Source organism: Emydura macquarii, unplaced genomic scaffold (genome assembly GCF_026122565.2).
Source record: "Emydura macquarii macquarii isolate MOO-44397 ecotype Brisbane River unplaced genomic scaffold, CSIRO-AGI_Emac_v2 contig_67, whole genome shotgun sequence".
Classification (NCBI taxonomy): domain Eukaryota; kingdom Metazoa; phylum Chordata; order Testudines; family Chelidae; genus Emydura; species Emydura macquarii.
Genome location: NW_027130204.1, coordinates 3,126,060 through 3,139,766, shown reverse-complemented (window position 1 = coordinate 3,139,766; position 13,707 = coordinate 3,126,060). Strand labels below are relative to the sequence as shown.

Genomic DNA, 13,707 nt, shown 5'->3' with positions numbered 1-13,707 from the left:
TTTGTCCATGTACAGAACTATGGTCAGGGAAAGAGGGAGTTCTATGTGCACACAGAACTAGGATAGGGGGAAAGGAAACTATTGGTGTATAAAAAAAATAAGCCTGACTGGTATGAAGGGCTTGGAGATACAGTTATGGTTTTAAGCTTGTCAGTGTAACCCCCAAAAAATCCTTTGTAGAGTGCCTGAAAATTGGACTCTGGAGTGTTGCTTTACGGCAAACTGTGTTTGGGAATTGAGAGGGGACAGGGCAGGGGAGCCCTAACAGGTACTGAACAGGACTGTGTTGGACAGTGGTGCCACAGAGAAGACAAAATGCCACATTTTAGCTGGTTTGCAGGCAGACAGCTAGATGGCACCGTGCTGCTCTGCAGTTCTGGATGTCTTACAATAAGTGCTCTCTCTGGCTAGGTGGGAGACTGCTGTGCCGTCATGGCTATCAGATCTCTGGCTGCCTCAAACGTCTCCAGAGTGGAATGGAGATCCAACTCCTCCACTTGACTCTCCCTTGCAGGGGAGTCCATGGGCATCGTACTTGACATACCCTTCTGTGGGCCCGGAATCAACGGTGCTGCCTCTGATGGGATGGGTGTCTGGTGCCCCTGTCCAGCATGCACACCGTTACTGTCTTTCAACACTGATCACACCGTGGGCGATCCCTTCTATATCAGTTTTTGTGTGTCTCTTGCACAGCACCAGTGCTGGGTTGACTCCGGTGCCAGTGAGAGATGGTGTCGGGAGTCTTTGGATGCCAAGCTCTTTTTCAGTGTCGTCAGCTTCCTAACTGAGGGAGGTGCACTCCACACCAAGGTGTTACGGTCCGACTGTCCTGCTGGGGGAGGAGAGCTGCCTCCATGAGAAGTTGCTTCAGCCTGAACCTCCTCTCCTTCTTGGTTCTCAGGCAGGAAACCTTTGCAAATTCTGCACCAGTCTGTTTGGTGGGATTCACCCAGGCACTTCAGACTGGACTTGTGAGGGTAGCCCTTAGGCAAAGACTTATGGCAGGACCCACCCAGTTTAAACCTTTGGTTTCAAGGCACTCCCTGGCGGATGGGGAGAGAAAGGGGGGAAGGGGCACTAAGTTGAAACTTAACAACTAAAAACTAATCTAACTATTTACAGGTATCTATGATCAAGACATTAGGGGAACGCTTGATGAAGCAAGAGAGAAGAGTAGTTCCAACGACCATCATGGGCAGTAAAAAGGAACTGAAGAAGCAGTGGGTTGGCAGGGCCCATTATACATAGTGGCACAACTCCACTGGGCACCTAAGCCAACCTGATAAGTACCGCTAGGAAAAAAACTTCCGATGACTGTATATGTGGCATGCACACACCTACACGGAAATGACATGAGCAAGCACTTGAACCACACAGTTACCTGCCCAGGGGCAGATTTTCACTACCTAATGATATTCTAGTAAAGAACTGAACCACGAAAGTTGAGATTCAGGCAAAAAGTATCTCAATAAACCATGTCTATTCTTAACAGGCTTTTAAGGTTTTCAAATTACATTAGGCTTTGGTGTTGCTCTTCACACATGCTGTGATCATATAAGCCTTGGGGTTCTATTAAAGGAAAGTATGAGGTTTTAATTATATTTCTTTTTCACTCAGAGAGAGAGAGAGAGAGAGAGAGAGAGAGAGAGAGAGAGAGAGAGAGCACAAACTTCTCAAAACTGGCCACAGAGACCCAATCAGTTAAATAGATAATTGGCTGAGAAGTGGTGGATTTTTCCAATTCACACCATCAAAAAGGCAGCACTGGTAGACCATTCTCCAGTTTAAAAGTTTATACACTTATGATCCTGGTTCTAATTTTGATCTCTCCCAATGTCATATATCAGAGACTACATAGCCCACGAATATTGTCTACTGATAACACTTACCTTTGTTTGGCTCTTGGTCTTCTTGTTCAGACAGATCATCACTATTTCCAATTAGACTGCATCTAAAATAAATAAAATAAAACCAGAACATTAAACTCAATATTTTTACGGTGTATCAACTCCACTATTTTACTAGGTTTACAGTTCAGAATATACTGTGGTCTTTTTTAGCAGATTTTCTTATTTACCTTAAAAACACACTAGCAAAATTCAACTTGATCCTATTATCTGCTCAAATAAGCCACTTGACATCAAAAATGGTCATTCACAACCACTGAGCAAATACAAAAGGCAACAATAATGAATAGCGCTTTTTTTTTTAAATTTGAGTAAACCCTAGCATTACCCGGACTTGTAGGTTTGGATGTCAACTTCAGAATTTTCTCTACATTAAAGTATTGTGTTTGCAAGGACTCGCTAAACAAAATTTAGCAAAATAAATGGAAGCAGAAATTCAAGATGACAAATATTTTTAAGCTTCAATTATATTAAAGTATTGCTTTAAACTAAGTGCCCATTTTTCTTCCAATTTAAAATGATTTAGAAAATACTGTTCAAAATAATAAAACCAAAACACAATGTTAGGAGCAGCGGCCCATGCACAAAATTTATTGTGTGCTACTGTTTATAAAATTCTTGAATAGTTCAGAACATGCATAACATTTTCAACTGAGACAGGGGTTAGTACAAATTGTACTTTATGGCAAACAAAAAGGGAGATGAACTCTAGTGACTTAAGTTTCAAGTTGCGTTCCAGGGGATAAGAAAGGTAGATAGCAAATGTCAAAATATATAACAAAGTACAGTGGCAATCAGTACAGTTCATTATTTGTGAACAAATCAGCATATGGTTTCAATTTTTAGTTTAACCAAGCATTCCTGTAGCTATCAAAAAACATGCAGTCTCAATTTTACACTTTCACTAATGCCTTAACAGCTGAACAGAACAATTGCTTATGCACTGCACTGCCTAAACAAAAATATTTCCATAACATTTTCAGTTTCCTTTACAGAATTAAGAAAAATAATAAAAAGCTTGCAGCTATTCAGTCTGCCCAGTGATTATTAGCTATTTAAACAACTTTAATACTCACAATAAACTAAAAGTACCCATAACATCTATGTAACCTATAGATGTTGTTCCTGTACATCAGAGGTCTATATATTAAATATCTGCAAAATGAAAACATGCATACACAAAATACAATGCCAAACTTTACAGACTTGATATGAATCAAAATGTACTTTAACATAATGTACAAAGTTCAATTAAAAGTACCTTAAAATTAACAATTGCATTATTTTTCATACCTTTAAAATTATTATATATATTTTTAAATTCAAGGTGGGAGGAAAGTCTCAAAAGCTGGGCAAAAAAGTTTCTACATTAAATATTTTTTTTAAATCTGTGTTCAAGTAATAAACATTCCTACATAGAAATCTTCTGATAAGCCTTAACTAAAAAATACAGTGAATATAATACAGAATTAGCAACATCTAAGGAGTACACCTGAGGTCAGCATTTTACAGAATGACCGAGATTTTTGGCATTTTTTCCATTTATTTAAAATACAGTTTTTGTAGCCTCAGATTTTTTTTTAAGACCATTCTAAATATATGTTTTTAAAAGACACTTCATGAAACAAATGTCCATTAATAAATAGTAGCTCTTAGGGTTGTATCTGAAAGTCTGATTGAAAAAAAGAAAACCAAAAACTAGCTCTACTGAAAAGAAAATCCCATTTTGTAAACTTAAAAAATGTTGACGATGATAAGCATAAAATGCTAGTCTACATGTGCTTTAGTGATAACAGCCCAATCATTTCCCCACATTTTTCCTCAAAATTCAGCCATCAGTGTTGGAATTTCTGTAAATATATGAAGCATGCTCACAGATGTTCCGGTCATCACTTATCGAGAGGGGCTGTTGTCTCAAAAGCATGATGGTTTGTCTTCAGCGGGATCAAGTTATATGTTTTCCAGATCAAATCAGGAAGTCAGTTTGACTGATCCCCCTGGCTATTTCATCTGCTGTCATGTCAAAAAGCAGTAATCTAGAAATTCTCAGGCAAGACATGAATAAATCAGAAGTTGGTGTGGTCACTGTGCATTGTTGTTGCCAGTCCCATTGTTTCCAGTGGCATTTGTTGCGTTTACAGAATTAATACCATCTTGCTGAAGAGCATCTTTTCTTGGTGGCATTCTCTCATTGATCCTATCCAAACCTTTTGCCTCTTCAAAACTGCAGATTTTATGTTGCGGAGAGAATCCTCGTATTGCTTAACAAAATGCAAATTTCTTGTGTCAGTAATGGAAAAATAAGTTGAAAACATATACTTTTTCTAATAAAATTATTTTAAAAGACAGCTAAGAAATTAACTAAAGGAACTTTTATGGCTCTACAACTGTATTAGTAAAAGCTTATCTAATGTGCTTTCCTGGAATATTCAATGGCAATCATGATTTCAACTAGTGACAATCAGAACAGTGTATAGCAAATTTTTCAGGTAAGAATCAAGGTACTTAAACCTACTTTGCTGCTAAAGCACTCCTGGTGTGACTGGCTTTAACACCAATTGCTTTGCTGCTGAGTGTATCAGGCTCATCTTAACATCCCGTTCACTTCAATGGAATGGCAATAAGCAGCTCAGTAAGTGCAGTGAAGGCAAAGCAGCAAAAGTATTAAAAAAATAAAGCCTTCAGATTTTGCATACAAATCAACACCCTGATCTTGCAATTTTCATGCAAGCAAAACTGCAGGATATGGCTCTAACTCTTTGCTAATCATTGGTTGAAATGGACAAAACCACAGTCTTAGAAGTCATCAGGTTGGCACTGCTTTAAACAGGAAACTAGATATTACTCTTCTACACATCGTTTTAAATGAAGTAGGAAATGCCTTCTTACTCAGCTGAATTTAGATGTGAAAATGACTGATCATATGATAAGCCTGAAGTCTTTGGAACACAATTTTCTGTTGGATGTGCGTGCAGTCTCCCGACTACAATGGAACCCTTAGACATAGACATGTGAGTGGAATTTGGCCCTTGATAACATTTTTGGATATCTGACTTCGGTAATGTAAAAAAAAAAAAAAAAGTCATTAAATGGTGTTTTGTGACCAAATTTGAAACATACTAAGGCAGGTGTCCCAATTGCTATGCCGTTTGTCATTAACTTCATTTAACATGGTGATATATGAAATCAAAATGTGTATGGAAAAGGCTCTTCTCCTATAATCTGAAGTTGAATATTTACATACAACTCCATAAAATTTTAGGGTAACATCATTAACATTAACAAAGGGTGCCTATACAGCAACATATTTGGTACAGCAACATTGGTAACCCCTGTAATTTGCTATGCCTTTCATTGTCAGGCGCGTGTACACACTATAAACAGATTTGGTCAGCAAACTACCTTCAAAATTACACAGTAAAAATAGGAACATTGCAATGATATGCCGTGCACTACCAGATGTGTTATGGAAAGTGATTAAAAGATTAGGTTTCAAGCCACTAAAAATAAACTTTATCAGAAGAAACATGCACAAATAACAAACCCCTCCCCCACCAAAAAAAACCAACCTCAAAACACATTTGCAGTTGAATTCAGAAAAAACAAAATTCAACACCATAATTTTTCAAAGTCTTGAAGACACAACACCACATATCACAACATGCTTTACACAAATAAAAAGCAAAAACCTATTACACATTTTGTAAAGAAACTGGGGGAAAAAACAATTTCTCAGAAACATTATTAAAGGCAGTAATTATTGTAAAGCAAGAAAGGAATGTTACATACAAAAGAGATGAATCAATACAATTGATTCATCTCTGGTTGTGCAAGTTGAATGCAACACACACACACACACACACACACACACACACACACACACACATTTTTGAATTCCCGCCCAGACACCACAGATCTCTGCCAATGGCAAAGACTCTGATCATACCTTTTTCAGCCTCAATTGCCTCTACTGTGGCTGTACAGAAGTGAGCAGATGCATGCAAAATGAATGAGAAAGATGAAGAGTGTAATATCACACAGGAGAAAAGACAATGATCAATTTAATATATCACCCTAACCCAGATTCAATTACAAAATATTTTACAGTGAAAGTTAAATTTTTTTTTAATTGAAATGAAGCGATTCTATATCTTAAGTGACAGTTTATCAAATACAACACCAGTATAATGCAATTTAATCTACTTAAATGCATACAACTGGCCAATTTTTTCTTTAAGAAAGAATAATATACAATCCTAAATACTGTTAAGGTTAGGGGCATAGTCTGGTTTCAACTAGGTTCTAGTTCTTTGATGGTCCATAGTACATTACTGGACTCCATCTTACCAAGGAAGATGTTAAAAGAAGCAAAGTTAAGACTATCAGTGTTTTATTAGTAAGACAAAATAATAATTTAGTACAAGTTGATTTTATCTTTTTATTTAATGTTTGACACAATGGTTTTTGCACTCAGAAATTGAACTTGGTATTTGCATTTTAGCACTGGATTCTGAGCTAAAAAGGGATACTGTGACAACTGAATTCACTAAATGAAATTCAGATATTAGAGCATACAAACAAAATCTAGCAAGACATTTTTACAAACTGCCAAAAAGCAATTCATACTTAGGGAAGTCAACCAAGATGTTTATAGCTGGAGGAGCTTTGGACAAACATATTAAGTCTCCTCTGACATATTTCGGTGGGTGGGTGAATTTACAGTGTCAACATTTCAAAGATCTAGTAGACCAGTTAGTGTTTCTAAAGTTAAGTAGTTGTGGAAACAGCTGTAACTTTTTATATTTAAGGATTCTTCAAGTACATATTTAGTACACAATATGGCTATACAATCTACAAAGTTGTCTGCTTTAATGCAAGATTATTAGGCCTAATAAGATTACCGAGACCGTAGCCATCTTTTATTAGTAACAGCCCTGCTGTATAAACAACTTGTTGCTAAATCTTTACAGTGAAAAATTAAGTAAGTTTCACTAATGATCATAAGTGATTCTGTGCATCTCCCTTCCACCATCTACTTCCAAAACAGGTATTAAAGAAGTTTCTCCAGTCAACTGACAGTTTATATAGTGCTAACAACTCCTTTGCTTAACTGATTCTTAACAAAATGGAATTGGAAGGGAAGACGTATTAAAGTGAACTTTGGGAAAACAAAACAAATGATTAATTTGTGATTCGATCAGAACAGATGTTCAGAATTCTTTAAATTAGTAAAGTATAATTTGAATAAGAAAAATAAATAGAAAACAGATATATTCATTAACTACATTATGCTTTAAAATCACAGTGTTGTACAAATAACTAATTTATACAGTCTTGCTTTGGAAAACAGATGTCTTTTATTAAATAGTCATCCATGTTAATACCTTGTCTGCATAATACAGTACTTTTACAACCTTTATATTTAGAGTTACAAAAAGCTTCCTGTCCTTAAATGCAAAGAGAAGATAACTCAGGATTAAGTCGAATAACCACTTGTCTGAACTGTTACTATCTATGTTTATGATAAAAAATATGTTCTCAAACAGCAAAAATTAAATTAGTTTTAGGAATATTTTAAAAGTGTAATTCCCTCATCTTTTTATTCTGTCAGTTTGCCACATAAATACAGAACTAAACCTCTCCCCATCATTTCTTGCTACCCACAAAGCCTTTGTTTTCAATCTTTTACTTAAAAGATCATGGACAACTGATTTGCCTTTGTAGTCTGTCAGACATACCTATTACCAATTTTGTCAAAACCTATTACCTAATTAATTCTACTTCCACCATTATTCCAGAGAGATCTCAGGATATATATAATTGATTTGAAATAAGAAAGGCAGTTTGTTACATTGGGCATAAAGGAATAGCAGAATAAAGGAATAAACTGACTGGAAAATACAACTGCTTTTAAAATACAACACAAAAAAAATTAATTTATAAGATTTTTCTTGTCACTGAATTTGTACTCAGATTCTCTAAATGAGAAGTGAAAACCTTAATAAACCCTGATTTCACTGGGACTACTCACAAGCTTAAATTTAGGCATGTGATTAAATTTCTTGCTGAATCAGGACCTAGATTAATTAAAATGTTAACTCCTATTCAAATAAATGGTGACAACTTCATTCCGCTGAATAAACAGCACTAGAAAAGCTATATCTTACAACATCATTATTTCACGTGCTTAATTATTTTAAAGTTACCTGAATTTGCTTATGTAAATAATATACTATTAGAAGATTAACTCCACTTCACTTAAAAATGTTATGAATAGACAAAGGCAATGTGGCCCAAAATATCTGCCCTTTAAAAATGTTATCTTAGTACCAACAGCTTTTAATTCTTCTACAATTCCACTCAATCCCTCCTCCAGAAATAAATCCAGGTGTTTTTCAAATGGTTAATATGCTGACTTTCTTCTGTGTGATGTAGTTATGCTGCTATTCCCGATTTACTCTAATTTTAAGGTTATTCCCTCTGCTCTTATCAGCATAAATATATGCTTATTGATTATACCCCTTTCATGATGCTTAGAATTTATGTTGTTACACATCAGACTCTTATTTTTGCAAAGAAAATCAACCTATTTAACCCTTCCTCACAATTTAGATACTTTAGACTGGGTGTCATTTTAGGTGCCCTTTGCTGCATTCTCTCCCAGACAATCAGCTCATCTCCCATGTTAAAGTGGCCAACCCTGAACAAATTATTCCAGATGTAGCTATACAAGTATTTGACGGGGTACTATTATGATAAGATTTTTTTTTTTATCATCATAGTCTCTTCTAATGATTTAGTACAGAGTTTGTTGTTGTCCCTTTATGGACTATTGTGCCCCTTTTTTGTTTATCACAAAATGAAACAGCTCTGACTATAGGTATTTATTGCGAAAAATCTGAAGTTGGGTCCAAATTTACATTTCTGAAGCTTCAATTCAATACTGCTTAATTTGGTTTATTTATATCTGTGTTTATACTTATAGTAACTAGTAATTTTACAAATATATCTCGATACATTTTATCTATGCTGATAAAAAAGTTTCAGCCCCAAATCACTTGAACCAGAGACACCCCACTAAAAAAAAATTACACAGTGGAAGCAGATTGAGCCTTGACCATGCTTTCAGATGCAATTTTTCCCAATTATCAACATGATAGAATTTCACTAATTAGCATTAATGACAGGAAAACCCATTGAACATTACTGAATTTTATGAATTAGCAAGTGAACAAAAACAATAGAAAAGCAAGGATTATACATCACAAATATAGTTTAATTTATTTTCTCAAATGTAGTTTAGCTGTAATTATTTATATTTCATAGCATTCTGGTAAATGTACTGTATTTTATAAAAATAAATGTTTTTCAACATGAAACTTCACTATAAATATTTGCCAAGAAATATAGAGTTCACCAATTTTGTGATGATTTAACCAAGTGTAAAATAGTGATGTTCTATTACGGTTTTACTGCAGAACTTTTCCTGTTGTAATTTTGAAACTGAATGTTGTGCATTTATATTTAAAGTCTTTAATAGGTTCTGTTTAAAAGGTGCAAACACAGTTAGTACAAGAGAAAAATCTAAAAAAATTGGTGCATGTTGATCAATAAAAACTAAAATATTATATTTTAAGAGAAGTTAACAATCGGATTATTTTGAAACAGTGAAACAAGGATGAAACAGCTAATGTATTGATTCAGTGCATCAAGGAATAGCGAAATAAAGCATTCTGGAGTCAGTGAAGAAAACACCACACACACACAAAAAACTCTTTTGCATACTTTCCAAATGTCCAGCTTTCTCCTCTAGTGGTAATATGTTGCATGTGTTATGTTAACAAAACATTTTTTTCTAGTCAGTTTGATCCTCTCTCTGATGTTTATAATGCAATATGAAGAAAAACTGGGAAATGAGGGAGAGGAAATTAGAGCACAGACTCAATTTAAAAAAAAACATAGTAAAGTATCCACTAAACAATTAAAATACAAACTGAAACTATAACATATGCTTTTAGAATAGTCTGGATGGATTGAAGAACATACGCCATTTGTTGTTATAGACAACATTCACATTCACAAAACAACCACATACATAAATAGAACATATAAACTTAACTTGTAGACATCATACATCGATTAAAAGGTTATTTTAAAAAATGTGACATTTATATTTTAAAACTATTAAAGAAGAGCTCTGATAAATTAATTGAAAGTCCAGTAAAAAGTTTTTAAAAGCCTAATTTGAAATTTCTTAATTTTTCTTTATGAATACCTAAATTTCAAAATGACAAAAGCAGCTACTCTTGGAAAACCGATTGTGTAAAACTGATTCTGTTAAGATATTAAAATCTTTCAATACTGCTAAAAATCAGCACTCAGTGTTTGGCGCTATACAAATGACCAAGACAGACAGTTGGAATGCATTCAAATAATTTATGCTTAAGAGTGCTGCACGTCTGAAGTCCAGTTGCCAACCTGATATCTTAATTATCCACCACAATGAACATAAATCTGGACTTCATTTTTTTGACTCATTCTGTAAGAGTCTCATAACATTCTTCCTATGCCTAGTTAATCTGTTATGGTCTTCTGAAAAGTCAATTCCACGTTTAAACAAACCAAAAAAAAAATCAACTTTTACAAAAATATTCAATGAGCCAGATTACAGGTATATTTGTGTATAGTTCTTTTTATTTTCATGCAAAAATATATGAACACTTAATATCAACTTAAAATCAACACCCTTTGATTTTTACTTATTTACAAGATTTAAATTCAATCCCTTTATTCTCAACTGATTTTATAGCAATTACTGAATATTTTCAATTACATTAATCTTCAAAATGCACAGACACTGTGCAGCAGCAAATGCAGCAAGCCTCAAAAATAAGGTGCTACAACGTTGCTTCTACATCAAGAGACAGACAAGTGTCTGGGAAACTGGTTTAATTTTAACACTTATACAGACACACAGCTATACCTAGAGAGAGACAGACAGATCTAAGAAAGCAGCTACATCTGCAGAGGAAGGAAACAGCATGTTACAAGGACAATTCAGAGAGGTCAATTATACATAGAACATATGACAAACAACACAGAGAACAAACTTTGGCAGTAAGTACCAGGGTACAAAACGTAGCACATTTCAATCTGTCAATGAAGTGAAAAATGAAGCTCAGCAGCCTGCAGCTGTTTGTTAATACTAGCATCAAAAAGTATTTGATATTTACCAATTAAAACTAGTAACAGATCTGTAATAAAACTGTTTAAATGAAAAGTGGATAAATAAAAATGAAGAATTATATTGCGCTTTCTGTATTGTAATGTAATGACCAAATGATTTTTAGATTCCATTATCAGCTCTATGCAGTCACCCCACATCTGAGACACCTATGCCACCTGAAAATTTTTAAATTAAGGAAGCTCAGACTGACAATACTGGTCTTAATACTACTAAATCATTTGCTTTTAGTTTTATACCCTGGTTAGGTATCCATTTCACATTGCCTGATTAACACATAAGACTACGCTTATCTCAGCCACTAAGACAGGAACTGAAAAGCATAAGAAATTCCCTGCATGCATTATGTGTAGTGTTAACAAAAGAGTGAGATGTGCCCCAGTCCATCTGAGGCACAGCAAGTTGCATAACATCATTACCACTTTGCAGAGTCTGTCGTCCTCCAGCCAACACTCCACTAGGTAACATTCCAGTGGGAGTCAAACCCTTGAGTGTCAGCACACTTTCACTCTCCTCCCTATAGTGGAAGAAAAGCAATTATAGTATTTAACATAAAGCTACTTTAATAAGAATTCAAGTAAAATAAGGAAAAATATATTTTTGCTATATTTTATCCATGTCAAGCTTTAACAAAGCTCAAACTTCAAAGGATTAACAATAGGCAGACTTTCCCACATGGGGAAGAAATTATCTATTAGATACTAGTTTGTGGGTCTGTCTTTTCCTCTGTCTACAACTTAATAAATAAGGAAAATAATTATTGAACAGACTGTTTTCTCCTTTTCACATAAGTGCTCTTATTTAATTAAACTATCCATAAAAGTAACTGCTCATCAGTGTGATCAAGTGGCTCGCTGTCTGGTCCAAAGATTCTGTAAGTCTTGGGGGAAAAGAAGTCAAATTTGAAAAATAATACCTGTTTGATCTACATTGTTTTTTGGGCAAAAGCACCCTTTGGAGTAAATTTGATGATGCTCTAATCCTAGGCAGCTACAGAAGTGCACTGTAATAGCACAGTTCTGAGCTTCGTGACATTTTCCTAATCTGTCCCGGTCCTCTTTGCTAAACAACTGTCATTTCAATATCTCTTTATAAGGTATGGCCAAACATACATTTATAATTAGTACATAGTGATTAACTGATTAAAAACAAGCATGCTCTACTTTATAAGCTCTCAAATATTAGAGGTCTCAAGGGTAACTTTCAAAATAAAAAACATTTTCTCTCCAAATATCCCAATAACAGCAATCTTTCAAAACAACTTGTGAAGCCAGAATTTTAATTAAGCTATTGCTTATGGGTCTGCATGAAGAACATTTCACATCCAAGGCCATGGATTGGATTTTTCTTCTCCAATATAACAGGTTACTGGGGAGAGAGAGAATGTGTAATTAATTACCTGAGAACAGAGAAGACTCTTGCCATTTTGCCAATTGCACGTATTTTGTTTCTGATTATTTCTTTTCGTGCAGCAGCTGTACCTACTTTCAATGGAATAAAAAAAGGTCTCAAGCTCATGAAGATAGGGCCACAATTCTATACAACTGCACTGATTCAATACAACTTTGTAAAGTCAAAAACTCTCGTGAGAGAAGTCAAAACATTTCATCATAGAATAATAGAAGATTGGGGATGGAAGGACCTCAGTAGGTCATCGAGTTCAACCCCCTGCTCAAAGCAGGACTAACCCAACTAAAACATCCCAGCCAGGGCTTTGTCAAGCTGAGCCTTAAAAACCTCTAAGGATGGCGGTTCCACCACTTCCCTAGGTAACCCATTCGAGTGCTTCACCACCCTCCTAGTGAAAAAGCTTTTCCTAATATCCAACCTAGATCTCCCCCACTGCAACTTGAGATCATTACTCCTTGTTCTGTCATCTACTGCCATGAGAACAGCCTGGCTCCATCCTCCCTGGAACCCACTTTCAGGTAGTTGAAGGCTGCTATCAAATCCCCCCCTCACTCTTCTCTTCTATAGACTAAAAAAGCCAGTTCCCTCAGCTTCTCCTCATAAGTCATGTGCCCTAGCCTCCCCAATCATTTTCGTTGACCTCCACTGGACTCTCTCCAATTTGTCCACATCATTCCTGTAGTGGAGGGCCCAAAACTGGACACAATACTCCAGATGTGACCTCACCAGTGTCGAATAGCAGGGAATAATCACTTCCCTCCATCTGCTGGCAATGTTCCTATTAATTCAGCCCAATATGCTGTTAGCTTTCTTGGCAACAAGGACACACTGTTGACTAATATACTGCTTCTTGTCCACTGTATCTCCCAGGTCCTTTTCTGAAGAAATGCTGCTTAGCCAGCTGTTCCCCAGTCTATAGCATAGCATGGGATTTTTCTGTCCTAAGTGTACACTGATTTAAGTGTACACTATTACAAAACTGGCCTTGCTCACCTTAAGAGACCAGTTAAACCAATGCCTCATCCACAAGAAGAAAAACCTCAAGTAGATCTAGTGAACATCATCAAAATCACTGATACTGTAGCTTCCATAACTATCATGTTTCATTCACATGGCTTTTTTATTACTAAATTCTTTGCTGACACC

General features: G+C 35.4%; 1 protein-coding gene across 18 annotated transcripts in view; it reads right to left on the bottom strand.

Annotated features, from left to right (window-relative positions):
- Nucleotides 1–13,707, bottom strand: part of PPP3CB (protein phosphatase 3 catalytic subunit beta) — an 83,835-nt gene that overhangs the window by 4,660 nt on the left and 65,468 nt on the right. For 2 of the 18 annotated variants that reach the window (XM_067537976.1, XM_067538003.1), the window contains 4 exons: nucleotides 12,551–12,635; nucleotides 11,571–11,668; nucleotides 5,854–5,883; nucleotides 1,976–4,168 (listed from right to left, as the gene is read on the bottom strand). In XM_067537976.1, coding sequence (XP_067394077.1) covers nucleotides 3,990–4,168; nucleotides 5,854–5,883; nucleotides 11,571–11,668; nucleotides 12,551–12,635 — 392 coding nt within the window. In that variant the 3' untranslated portion in view covers nucleotides 1,976–3,989. The other 16 variants (XM_067538020.1, XM_067538030.1, XR_010917983.1 and 13 more) reach the window with 15 other exon arrangements.